Source organism: Biomphalaria glabrata, chromosome 4, assembly GCF_947242115.1.
Source record: "Biomphalaria glabrata chromosome 4, xgBioGlab47.1, whole genome shotgun sequence".
Lineage (NCBI taxonomy): Eukaryota > Metazoa > Mollusca > Gastropoda > Planorbidae > Biomphalaria > Biomphalaria glabrata.
In genome coordinates, this window is record NC_074714.1 from 52,056,237 (window position 1) to 52,070,134 (window position 13,898).

The 13,898-nt window shown below is 40.8% G+C and overlaps 1 protein-coding gene across 3 annotated transcripts in view; it reads left to right on the plus strand.

Moving 5' to 3' along the window:
* LOC106053083 (protein rolling stone-like) overlaps positions 1-13,898 on the plus strand; it is a 112,364-nt gene that overhangs the window by 55,521 nt on the left and 42,945 nt on the right. For all 3 annotated transcript variants that reach the window (XM_056028176.1, XM_056028175.1, XM_056028177.1), the window contains exon 3: positions 6-234. In XM_056028176.1, coding sequence (XP_055884151.1) covers positions 6-234 — 229 coding nt within the window. The remainder of the gene's footprint in view (positions 1-5; positions 235-13,898) is intronic.

Here is a 13,898-nt window from a genome sequence, read left to right on the forward strand (position 1 = left end):
GACAGTGGCCTATACGTCAAAAGGTGTACATCATCTACAGAGTTCTGGCGGGAGTCTTCTTGCTGGTCTGGGCGTCTGGGGACATGGCCTACGAGACCATTGAGTTCTACCAAGGGCAGCTGTGGAGATGGTTCGTCTTCGCTTCCAACTGGGGCTTTCTGTTGCTGGCCTTGACGTCCGTGTACCAGGCGGTCACCAGTGTCCTGTACGAGTACAAAACGTATTGGATTATGGGTCAGTGCTCACTAATACTTCTCACACGTCGGTGTCATTTACTTCTTAAAGTTTAACACTCTCAGTCTCGTTCATCCAGCACACTTCATTTACATTTCCTCACACTTCATTTACATTTCCTCACACTTTATTTACATTTCCTCACACTTTATTTACATTTCCTCACACTTCATTTAAATTTCTTCACGTTTCATTAACATTTTCTCACATTTCTTCTCACTTTATTTATATTTCTTCACATTTCATTTACATTTCTTCACACTTCATTTACATTTCTTCACAATTCATTTACATTTCTTCACACTTCATTTACATTTCTTCACACTTCATTTACATTTCTTCACAATTCATTTACATTTCCTCACACTTTATACACTTTGCCTCAGACGTCGATCACATTTCTTTAAACTTCATCCACATTTCATCAACGTCTTCACATTTTCATGCCTTCATACACATCTTTCAGCCTTTCCTCACACCATCATTAACATTTACCTACTTGTCATTAATATTTTCAGTTTTTTTTTATACTCCTCAAATATTTATTTTGTCTTCATAACTCAACTTGATTTCTCTGTTTTCCATTACATTCTTAACCCAGAATATATTAATTCCCATATCTTTTGCAATGTACTATTTTACGTCAAGAAGTGATACCTTCCTTCTAGTAATAATGTATTTTGTAATCAGTAACCGCTATTCACTTTTATCTTGTCATGTTAACCTTTCATTAAACGCTTTGGCTTATTATGTTATTTATGTTCCCTATGCTAGGACAAAGTCATATAACACCCTGGTGCCCTTCCAGGAAAATCAGCGACTTATATTCAATATCTAATTAACATGAAAGACTGGATTAACACATGCAAGGACATACTAATATATTTTAATGAGCTTACGTAATATACGAGATATTATTGTGTGCATCGCTTTATAATTTCAGATTATCCATTTTCGTTTGTATAAGACTTCTTAAGTTGTACAACTATTTAAGGCTGACTATAATATAGGCTTTTATTTTTAAACGTACGACTGTTTGCTAAATAATTTACTGGTGTTAGTTGCTTCCAGACGAGTCGAGACCGGATCTGTCTTGATTAATTAGATCCATTGGGGAGAGCCGGTCTTGTGCTTAAGGTTGTGCGAGTCTCTATCATACAAAGGCGTAGCTAGGCATTTGGGGGCCCCGGAGGCTTGACCCCTTGAGGGTCCTTGCATTTTGACATGCGACATGAAAACATGAGATAAGGCGTAATATTTAATGTAAAAACAATTTTTGGACTCTCATTTGGATGCCCCCTCGAGTGGCGTCCAGGGGATTTTCAAATTTGACCCCCCCCCCCTTTTTTCTTTTTTTTTTGAAAGCTTTCTGAGTTCATTTCTTTAAATTATTACACAACTAGATTTCGAATTAAAATAAATGAAGAGACATGCTTTAGACTATGTATTATTGATTGCATAGAATCGATATACTTTGTTACGCTTGAATGGTTTTCGAGGAATTGTTTTTAAAAAGTTTAATATATTGATTCACTTTGGTCTGGCTGCGTAGTGAGTGGAACTTTAATGAGGACAGATGAAACATAATACAAGGAGCTCGTTTGGAGTGAAGTATTGATTGTTAGAGTCGAGACTTGTCTTGAGACTAGGCCAATAATAAGGCTCTTTTTGCTCTGGCCGGAATGAATGCAGAATTTCTGAGCTGAATCCAAGCAGATTTAAATTTGCTGTTTTGATGTTATCGTTCATTGAGTTATGAAACGAAACGTGTTTTTTTTTTTAAATCACAAAATTCGCCATTTGTGTCTGATTCCATAATGTCACGGTGATGGATAATTGCGGTTTGCGCTAGGGATTGTCGGGTCGATGTCCCAAGTTCAAAACTCAACCCACCCCCTCCCGCCCGCCCACATCAACCTCTGCCATTCTGGAGGTGATTTGGGCTAGTAGATAATCATTTTCATTTCTGAAGGAACTTTTGAAACTCTTAAGTCAAGTAACTAGAGTTTTAATTTTACTAAGCTTATATCAACTCTCAGTCTGTCTGTCTTTCTGTCTGTCTGGTAAAAAAGTTTGTACACGTTATTTCTCACACACCCATTCTCAGAGAAGTTGAAACTTTAAACAATTATTTATTGTACCTAACGAAACAAGAATCAATTTACGAATTAACCGATGAGTCAATAAACTTTTGCAAACTAATTAATTTTTGTTGATATCGAATAAGAGATATAGCCTCTACATTATTGAGAGATATAGTTGTAAATGCGGATTTCTTCCCCTTTGATAAGCTTTGATTTTGTTAAAGATTTTTTTTCATTATGCTAAGTCAATTTTTTAAAGAAATAGTGATTATCATCAGAAGTATCCTCAATCTTCCTCTTCACCTCTCCTCATCACTTCTCCTCCTCACCTCTCCTCTTCACATCTCCTCTTCAGCTCTCCTCCTCACCTCTCCTCTTCAGCTCTCCTCCTCATCTCTCCTCCTCATCTCTCCTCCTCATCTCTCCTCCTCACCTCTCCTCCTCATCTCTCCTCCTCATCTCTCCTCCTCACCTCTCCTCCTCAGCTCTCCTCCTCATCTCTCCTCCTCATCTCTCCTCCTCATCTCTCCTCCTCACCTCTCCTCCTCATCTCTCCTCCTCATCTCTCCTCCTCACCTCTCCTCCTCAGCTCTCCTCCTCATCTCTCCTCCTCATCTCTCCTCCTCATATCTCCTCCTCACCTCTCCTCCTCACCTCTCCTCTTCAGTTCTCCTCCTCATCTCTCCTCCTCATCTTTCCTCCTCACCTCTCCTCTTCAGCTCTCCTCTTCATCTCTCCTCCTCATCTCTCCTCCTCATATCTCCTCCTCACCTCTCCTCCTCACCTCTCCTCTTCATCTCTCCTCCTCATCTCTCCTCCTCATCTCTCCTCCTCACCTCTCCTCCTCACCTCTCCTCCTCACCTCTCCTCCTCACCTCTCCTCATCTCTCCTCATCACTTCTCCTCCTCACATTTCCTCCTCACATCTCTTTATTAACTCTCCTCCTCTCCTCCTCACCTCTCCTCCTCATCTCTCCTCCTCACCTCTTATTTCACATCTCCTCTTCAGCTCTCCTTCTCACCTCTCCTCCTCACCTCTCCTCCTCACCTCTCCCCTTCAGCTATCCTCCTCACCTCTCCTCCTCACCTCTCCTCTTCAGCTCTCCTTTTCACCTCTCCTCCTCACCTCTCCTCCTCACCTCTCCTCCTCACCTCTCCTCCTCACCTCTCCTCTTCACCTCTCCTCTTCCGCTCTCCTCCTCACCTCTCCTCTTCAGCTCTCCTCCTCATCTCTCCTCCTCATCTCTCCTCCTCACCTCTCCTCCTCATCTCTCCTCCTCATCCTTCGTCCTCATCTCTCCTCCTCACCTCTCCTCTTCACCTCTCCTCTTCAGCTCTCCTCCTCACCTCTCCTCTTCAGCTATCCTCCTCACCTTTCCTCCTCACCTCTCCTCTTCAGCTATCCTCCTCACCTCTCCTCCTCACCTCTCCTCTTCACCTCTCCTCTTCAGTTCTCCTCTTCATCTCTCCTCCTGATCTCTCCTCCTCACCTCTCCTCCTCACCTCTCCTCTTCAGCTCTCCTCCTCATCTCTCCTCCTCATCTCTCCTCTTCACCTCTCCTCCTCACCTCTCCTCTTCAGCTCTCCTCCTCACCTCTCCTCTTCAGCTCTCCTCCTCACCTCTCCTCTTCAGCTCTCCCCCTCACCTCTCCTCCTCACCTCTCCTCCTCACCTCTCCTCTTCAGTTCTTCTCCTCACCTCTCCTCCTCACACCTCTCTTCACCACTTCTCCTCACCTCTCCCACTCAGACATGATAATATCGGAGAAGCGGACATTAACAGTTTACGACTGGGTTACATCCACAAGGGACAACGCTGGGAGGTTCGCTCGCTGGTCAGGGTGATGTTTCGACAACACTTTGGAAGGGGGGGGGGACTAGCGGCGTGCTGGATGAATGGTGACTGCGTACACCACTCTCTACAACAGACGCGAACACATGCACACACACACACAGCACGACACCGACAAACAATTAGATACACTTGGAGTAACGCAGTCTTGAGTATTGATACCTCAAAATCTATCTCTTCAAACTTATTGACGGCATCGATTTTATGCAGTGAGCTCATTACTTTCTGAGAGTATATGACAGCGAATCTTAAATTTAACAGCTTTTATTAGTTACATTTTGGTGCCAGTGAGACCTAAAACTAAAATGTTATTTAACCTTGGCTGGTCCAATAATAGAATATGCATCCTCTGTTTGGGACCCCTCAACTCAAGAAAACATTAAGAAACTGGAACAGACACAAAATAGAGCAGTGAAATTCATAACAAACGAATATTCACATTTGACTAGAGTCACACCTTTAGTAAAATCACTAAATTTAGAAAGACTTCAGGACAGAAGACTCAAAAGTAAAGTAGAAATTATACATAAAACACTGAACCATAATCTTCAAATACAAAATTTAATAAAATACTCTGAAAGACACAAAGATAAAGGCACATTCCTCGTTCCATATGCTAGGACAAATGTGTACAAATACTCCTTCTTCCCTAGTGCTATTAGAGCATGGAATGGGTTGCCTGAGCCAGCCAGGAAAACCAGTGACTTGGCAGAATTTTAGTCATTGGTTAAAATGCATGACTAGATGCATGCCACGTAGGACGTAATCATCTTCTTTTTTGAAGTAACGTCTGTATTTTATAAGATAAGATAAAGACTAAAATGCTCACGCTCTCATCTATGGGCTCTACGAAAGTTCTGTAAAGGGTCTGGGATCACCAAACATTTTCCTGCATATCTCCTCTCTCTGTCTCTCTGTCTCTCTCTTTCTCTCTGTCTCTCTCGCTATAATAATTTTCTCTCAATCCCAACATTTCTCCAACACACACACACTTTTTCCCCATACACTGTTTCTACCATTGACACTGTTTCTACCATTGACACTGTTTCTACCATTGACACTGTTTCTACCATTGACACTGTTTCTACCATTGACACTGTTTCTACCATTGACACTGTTTCTACCATTGACACTGTTTCTACCATTGACACTGTTTCTACCATTGACACTGTTTCTACCATTGACACTGTTTCTACCAATGACACTGTCTCTACCAATGACACTGTTTCTACCAATGACGCTGTTTCTACCAATGACACTGTTTCTACAAAAGACACTGTTTCTACCAATGACACTGTTTCTACCATTGACACTTTTTCTACCAACGACTCTTTTTCTACCAATGACACTGTCTCTACCAATGACACTGTTTCTACCAATGACGCTGTTTCTACCAATGACACTGTTTCTACAAAAGACACTGTTTCTACCAATGACACTGTTTCTACCATTGACACTTTTTCTACCAACGACTCTTTTTCTTACACGCTTGTTCTTTAACACTCTCCTAGTTTTCCATACTCTCCTTCTTTCTCTTTCTGACTCTCTTTCTCTCTCTCTCCCTCTATTATTAGTGTATTTTTAGATGAACTCATTCCGGATTCACGTTCTGTTAAGCACCTCTGCTGGCCATTTAACAGCAATGGTGTCTTTAAAAAGGCTCAAGAGGGTATCAGGAGTCCATTATGACTGTCCAGACCGAATCAAACCCGCGGATCGATCCTGGTTCTCACCCACTGGCCATGTCATCTCATTGATCTCTAGCGGTACACGCGTGTATCTGTTTCCTAGTCCGCTTTGTCCACTGGCAGGGTCAGGATGAACCGCGGCAAGGTCAAGTTGACCTAGCCATTTGACTAAGGTAACAGATTGCAAAGGGGTGTTCTCGCTACCAAATATAGGACAAGAAACAGTTGCAATGATAATAATCATAATAACAAAGTTTTGATCCCCTGCCTTTGAACTCATAGCCTCTGCATACATCTTGCGTTAATCCCCAATCCCCATACTTCATTCCCCATTCCCTCTGTGGCACGTCTCGGGAGATGATCTTTTCTCTTTGCCACTTCTTGTGTGACTAAAAAGGTCAACCCTTGATTTAGAGCCGCGGTCACATGTGGGACATCTAATATCACCAGGGGCTGTTGCGCTTTCCCATTCTTTCTACTTGTTTGAGGTATCTGCAAGCCGGAATACTTCCTTTAGGCTCGCTCTCCATGTGGATCTATCTAGTGTCTCTTTTTCCCAACTGTTAGTGTCGATTTTCCTTCCTGTTACCGTTGACCATCTTTCTGTGTTTGTTGGACTACTTTCTGTGTTCGTTGGACTACTTTCTGTGTTCGTTGGACTACTTTCTGTGTTCGTTGGACTACTTTCTGTGTTTGTTAGACTACTTTCTGTGTTTGTTGGACTACTTTCTGTGTTCGTTGGACTACGTTCACTGTTTGTTGGACTACTTTCTATGTTCGTTGGACTACTTTCTGTGTTTGTTGGACTACGTTCACTGTTCGTTGGACTACGTTCACTGTTTGTTAGACTAATTTCTATGTTTGTTGGACTACTTTCTGTGTTCGTTGGACTACTTTCTGTGTTCGTTGGACTACTTTCTGTGTTCGTTGGACTACTTTCTGTGTTTGTTGGACTACTTTCTGTGTTCGTTGGACTAGTTTCTGTGTTCGTTGGACTACTTTCTGTGTTCGTTGGACTACTTTCTGTGTTCGTTGGACTACTTTCTGTGTTCGTTGGACTACTTTCTGTGTTCGTTGGACTACTTTCTGTGTTTGTTGGACTACTTTCTGTGTTTGTTGGACTACTTTCTGTGTTCGTTGGACTACTTTCTGTGTTTTTTGGACTACTTTCTGTGTTCGTTGGACTACTTTCTGTGTTCGTTGGACTAGTTTCTGTGTTTGTTGGACTACTTTATGTGTTTGTTAGACTTCTTTCTGTGTTCGTTGGACTACTTTCTGTGTTTGTTAGACTTCTTTCTGATCTCGTTGAACTACTTTCTGTGTTTTTTGGACTACTTTCTGTGTTCGTTGGACTACTTTCTGTGTTCGTTGGACTACTTTCTGTGTTTGTATGACTACTTTATGTGTTCGTTGGACTACTTTCTGTGTTCGTTGGACTACTTTCTGTGTTCGTTGGACTACTTTCTGTGTTCGTTGGACTACTTTATGTGTTCGTTGGACTACTTTCTGTGTTTGTTGGACTACTTTCTGTGTTTGTTGGACTACTATCTGTGTTCGTTGAACTACTTTCTATTTCTGTTGTATTTACGACACACTCACTATTTCTTTAGAAGTTTACCTTTCTGACATGCTGAAAGGGCGGTAGTTCGTGTCTTGATGACAGGTTGATACGTTGTTTTTATTTCTGTTGTTCTTATTTCGATGTAATCAATGATTCTTTTAGTGCAGCGACAGGGACATTCATTTGACGCAGAGGAAGACCAAAAAGAACATGGCGACGCAGTGTACTTAAAGAAGCAGAGAAGACCGGGAAGAGCTGGGAAGCCATAAAAAAGCTAGCAAGAGACCGTGGAGAGTGGCGTGTTTTTGTCGAGGCCCTTTGTTCCATGAGGAACTCAAAGGAGTGATGATGAGGATGATGATATGGAATGAGGAATGTGCCTCTGTTTGTATGTCTTTCTGAGTATTTTATTACATTTTGTATTTGAAGATTATGGTTCGGTATGTTATGTATAATTGCTACTTTACTTTTGAGTCCTCTATTGGCCAGTAGAAGCGTGGTAGCAGTATCAATTCTTTGTTCTGGAATTCGCCTTAGGCCAAGAACAAGGAGAAACAACTCGTGACATTGACCTTTATACTCGATTTGATTGTTATCCGTTTTTGTTTTATACAGTTGTAGTTGTAAGTACACACTAACGGATCCAGTTTTTTTGTTTTATACAGTTGAAGCTGTAAGTACAAACTAACGGATCCAGTTTTAGGTTTTTTGTTTTATTATAAAAACACGTAGGTCAGTGACTTTGATCTGACTACTGTATTCCCCTGAGTTAGAACAAATCAATGCTTCATACAGAGACTCTATAAGTCATTTGGTTCTAGATCTGGATCTTTCTCAAAGCCAGACATCGTGGCGTCTTCACCCAGTTAGGATATGACCCTGCTGTTAGTGACCCTAATCTGCTGCTTGCGGTGCTCTTTTAGCCTTGATTCATTTGGGCCGCTCCTGCTATTCCACTAGCAGGTCCAGAACTTTGGAGTGAGGTGGGGGTCCCTGGATCCGCCAGTGTACTATTCCCATAAGCATTTTGTCAACTTGTTTAATCCCAGCTATTCCACGTGTAACACACTAATCATTGTCTCGAAATGTCCAGTCATAATACAGTTGGGTAATGTACATAATCTGTAGTCTAGACACTTTATGTGGACAGGGATTGACCTCTCATGTCTCAGGTGGTACGACTGGACAGTTTGTGGAGCTGTTCTGGTTAGCTGCGCACTGCTTCATTGTCACATTCCAGTGGTGGATGAAGCAGCTTGGTTGTCAACGTTGAGTAACTTGAGTAATGAATAGTCTAGTGGTCTAGGGCTGTGTCTTTCCAAGCGTTTACATCTCTGTCACCTGCTTTTATATCTCTCTTTGATTCCTCATTACAGAAGCGAAGGCGACCAATTTTGTTTGTACATGTTGCTAGTTGCCCATATGTAATGACTTTTGGAATTCTTTCTATTTATTTCACGTATTAATACGACAACATATAGGACACTCACAATCACTCATTAGTTTATCCTTAGTATCTAACTCACCAAGCTGAAATGGGAATACTACGCATGCAACTAAAAGCCCAAGATTGTATAATCACAGAAAAGCCACTAAAAGCCAACCTTGTGTATTCACATAATGCCACTTAAAGCTCACAATTTTCGTATTTTAAAAAAAGCAAAAAAGGCCACAATTTTTGTAAGTTTAAAAAATCCCACTAAAAGCCTACGACTTTTGTAATCAGAAATGCCACTAAAAGCCCACCATTGTGTAATCAGAAATGCCACTAAAATCCCACCATTGTGTGATCAGAAATGCCACTAAAAATCCACCATTGTGTAATCAGAAATGCCACTAAAAACCCACCATTGTGTAATCAGAAATGCCACTAAAAGCCCACCATTGTGTGATCAGAAATGCCACTAAAAATCCACCATTGTGTAATCAGAAATGCCTCTAAAAACCCACCATTGTGTAATCAGAAATGCCACTAAAAGCCCACCATTGTGTGATCAGAAATGCCACTAAAAATCCACCATTGTGTAATCAGAAATGCCACTAAAAATCCACCATTGTGTAATCAGAAATGCCACTAAAATCCCACCATTGTGTGATCAGAAATGCCACTAAAAATCCACCATTGTGTAATCAGAAATGCCACTAAAATCCCACCATTGTGTGATCAGAAATGCCACTAAAAATCCACCATTGTGAAATCAGAAATGCCACTAAAAACCCACCATTGTGTAATCAGAAATGCCACTAAAAGCCCACCATTGTGTAATCAGAAATGCCACTAAAAGCCTATGTTTCGTTGAAAATTGTGGCGGCTATAAAAGACAACAACCTCAGAACTGTCTAAAACATATTGTATTGTATGATAATGATCATGGATCAATCACTTTAATTGTTATGATAGATGCCACTGTCATGTCGCTGACCGCTTCAATCCTGCTGACCAGGATTACGTCATTTATTTCCTCCTTTGTGATTGAGGAGGGGAGGCTGGGTGGAGAGAAGGTTTGCTGCATTTTGAATATTCATGAGGATCATTGACCACGTGACCTTAACAATTGTCGCTATGAGTATTTATCAAGCAATGAAAGTTGATGAAAGCATGCGGGTGAAAGACAGAGAAAGAGAGAGAGAAAGAGAGAAAGGAGATAGATAGATAGATAGATAGATAGATAGATAGATAGATAGATAGATAGATAGATAGATAGATAGATAGATAGATAGATAGATAGATAGATAGATAGATAGATAGATAGATAGATAGATAGATTGATCGATAAATAAATAAATAAATAGATAGGTAGGTAGATAGATAGATATAGATAGATAATTAGATAGATAGATAGATAGATAGATAGATAGATAGATAGATAGATAGATAGATAGATAGATAGATAGATAGATAGATAGATAGATAGATAGATAGATGGGAGAATGTGAGTGCAAGTTTGAGAGAGAGAGAGAGAGAGAGAGGGAGAGTTTAGTTGGAAGAGAGAGTGTGTGTTTGAGTGTGTATGTGTGTCAGGAAGAGAGAGAGAGAATAAAAGATTGTGAAACATTGTGACACAGTCAGTGCAGTATATAGACTTGAAATGTCCCTGAGCTATTTGAGATATTTGAAAATTTTTTAAGTTCAGATTTTACATGTCAGTGGTAAGTTTTTTTTTTTTTGGGGGGGAGGGGGCATAAGCTATGAAAATGAGAGAGATCTAGAGAGGTTATTGTGCGCATGTGCATGTGTTTGCAGTTTACAGAGGCGGCGACATAAATTTAGCTTAAGTAGGTATAGCAAAGACACACAGACACACAAACTCCTTTGTTTCCATGGCAATCAAACCATTTAATATAATTCAACCATCTGACATAAAATTTTCACATGTACATTATGAGTGAGCCTGGTGTGAATGTATATTTTGGTTTTCTATAGTTATAATGTTTTGTTTGGTGTAATGCACAAATTGTAAGACGAATTTCCTTATGGATAATAAAGATTATTATTATTATTATTATTTTCTTCACTTCTCTGGCGTTATGATGTTAATAAATGTCAATAAGGACACTTTAAAAAGAGAATGAGTCTTTAAGGGTTAAACAAATAAAAACACTTGACAGAACGACAATATACTTTTCTAATTCAAAACGAAATTCTAAATCGATTAGTTTCCGAACTGAATGATCACTTTTAAATCCCTGTAACGAGTGGATTTCTGGATCTATATGAGTTCACCAAACTCTAATGTGTATCTGATATTAGTTGATGGCAGTCAAGGCGGTTGGTCTTTGTTTTGGCCACGTGATATCCTCGTTAACCATCGGCCAAAGCAACAGATGACATTTTTATTATTATTAGACTGCGTGGCACATTTGACTTTCTTGACTAATTCATGTGAACCCCTGGGGAGCATATGGACACAACCTCTCCACCGAACTCGTTTCTGACCAGCTTTCTTCATCTTCTTCTATGTTATTCCAGTATCCTCAGCTTCACTTATGACTGACATCTTCCAGGTTTTCTTGGGTCTGCCTACTTTCCTGTCTCCTTGGTGAGTCCTATCAAGCGCCTGCCTTGCAACATTTTGTACTTGGTTTTGGCAGGGTATGTCCCACCCCAGCTCCACTTTCGCTTTTAGTATCCTGGGCTATGTGTATTTGCACAGTTCTCTCCCACTAGTTGACAGGAACCTTGACCCTCATTCAATAATTTTCAATTGATCGTGTTCCAAACAATCTTTAGATGATATATACAGAAATATATATATATATATTGTATTCATCATTAAGAATGCTCTTTCTATGTCCCCTATTTTATTTTAGAGGAAGCAAAAATCTTTAGAGAAACAAGAAAATGGCAGATGAGTTTCTCGCGTGCAGAGCGACGCGCCACTTCTTTCCGCTTCCGCTAAACCCTAAGGCCGAATTAACCCTGCTCTAAGTTTGCTATTGTTCAGCCCCGCACGAACATAACATAACCTACAAATCCTGCCTCCACTAGGGCTCAAGTTATATCGTAACTTTTTTGCGTTCCCAGCATTCATAGCATCAGCAGAAATCAATGAGAATTATCATAAATATAATAAGCAAATAAGAGAATGTCTATAAAGAAAATGCTTGCTGGGGAGACGTGCCCATGACCGAGACATCTAAGACCACAGGCAGAGATAATGATGATAATGATTGAAAAAAAAGTAAAGTTCCCCTTTCAGACCTTGTGGTCTATAGGGCAGATGATGTAAAGGTGTAAAGATGTTTCTGTTGCCTACGGTTAACAAGGGTGTCATGTGGCCAGCACAACGACCAACCGCCTTTACTTTTTCCTAACTAATGTCAGGTACCCATTAGAGCTGGGTGGACTCAGAGGCGCCCAAAGATCCCGAAATTACAAATCCCAGTCTTCACCAGGATTCGAACCCCGGTCCCCGGTTCGGAAGCCAAGCGCTTTACCGCTCAGCCACCGCGCCTCCGATGATAATGATAATGATCTTTAAATGTTTGCAGAGTTGTGGAATTTTGATAGGACTCGTATTTTCTATATTGTTTTAATTTAAGTAATTTAAGAGGTTACACCCATCCATTCCAGTGGCGCTACAGCAGAAGGAGGGCCCCGGCCTGTTTTAGCACATCTCTCCAGTCTGTACTATTCTAAACTTTACGTCTCCGTGCCTGGACTTTGAGCTGTTGTAGATCTGCCTCTACGTCTTCAAGCCACCGTACGCGTGGTCTGCCTTTGGGGTGCCTGCCTTTTGGTTTTTGCAGGTAAACAATCTTTGCTCCTCTGTTCTCTGGTATTCTTTATCAAGCTGACCTGCCCAACGTATTGTGTTCCCTTTTACTTCTGTCTTTTCATATAGCTGGTATATTTCTTGGTTGGTGCAAATCTTCCATACGATTTTCTCATGTATGGCATGAGAAGCGTGGTCGAGAGGCTAAGTGCGCTTGAACTTGGCTTGTCTTGGCTACCTAGAAGGGTGCTCGAGGTTCGACACCCGACTCGGGCAGAGTTGTATTTACTGAGCGCCTAAAGGCAGCACGGAAAACCAACTCCTAGATACCTCCTCCCCCCACTGGTCCACAAATGTGATTGGACCAAAGCGCTCTGAGCATGCTATAAGCATGAAAGTAGCGCTATATAAAAGCTATAATAATAATAATAACAATAATAATGGCACCATAAAATTTAAGATTGATGTGAAAAAAAGTAAAGTTCCCCCTTCCAGACCCCCCGGGCCCCAAAATCCCTAACTACTCCACTGAGCTGATCTAAAATGTTAAATCTATATGAACATTTAAGTATTGGCCTATAACTTCGGCCATGGAGCGTTTTTTTCCTGTGACTGCATAGCCCTACTCTGGAGAGACATTGACGTGCACATACAGCGCAGGTAAATGTGGCATTTGGTTCGGTGGTAAAAATCTGAAATGAAATATTTCCCAAATTTTTAAACTGACTTAAGAGCAAGCAATAGAAAAAAATGAATGCTTCCGAAAGAAAAAAGGGGGGATTTTTTGTAATCCTAAGATCAAGTCTAATATTTTTATGTAACGGCTTTCTCAGCGTCATTTCTGTTAAAATATGTTGGTCAATGCTGGGTCAGTGTATCTACGAGAATTACTAAACTTTTTCTTAAACTTTGGACCAAACTTTTGTTTTATTGATAATGTGACTTAGAATTATTGAATTCTGAGCGAAGCTTAGTACCGCAACAGGACTTCGCCATCGGACTGTGTTCTGGACAATTCCCCTCAGTTGGGTCCATGCCCATAGTAATATTTCTGCTTTTTGTGCAGTGGGTGTTCTCCATGTTTGCTTTGGTCTCACAGCATTTATCTTCCCCTGTGGGTTCCACTTCAGAGTCTGTTTTCCAATATGTATTGATAATGTATTTTATTTCAATATTCTATCGCCACATGTGACAAAGCTGCCAGAAATTAGTTCTAGTGTTGTCCAGCACAATAATGTCCAGCCTGGTCACAGAGAACTGAAAG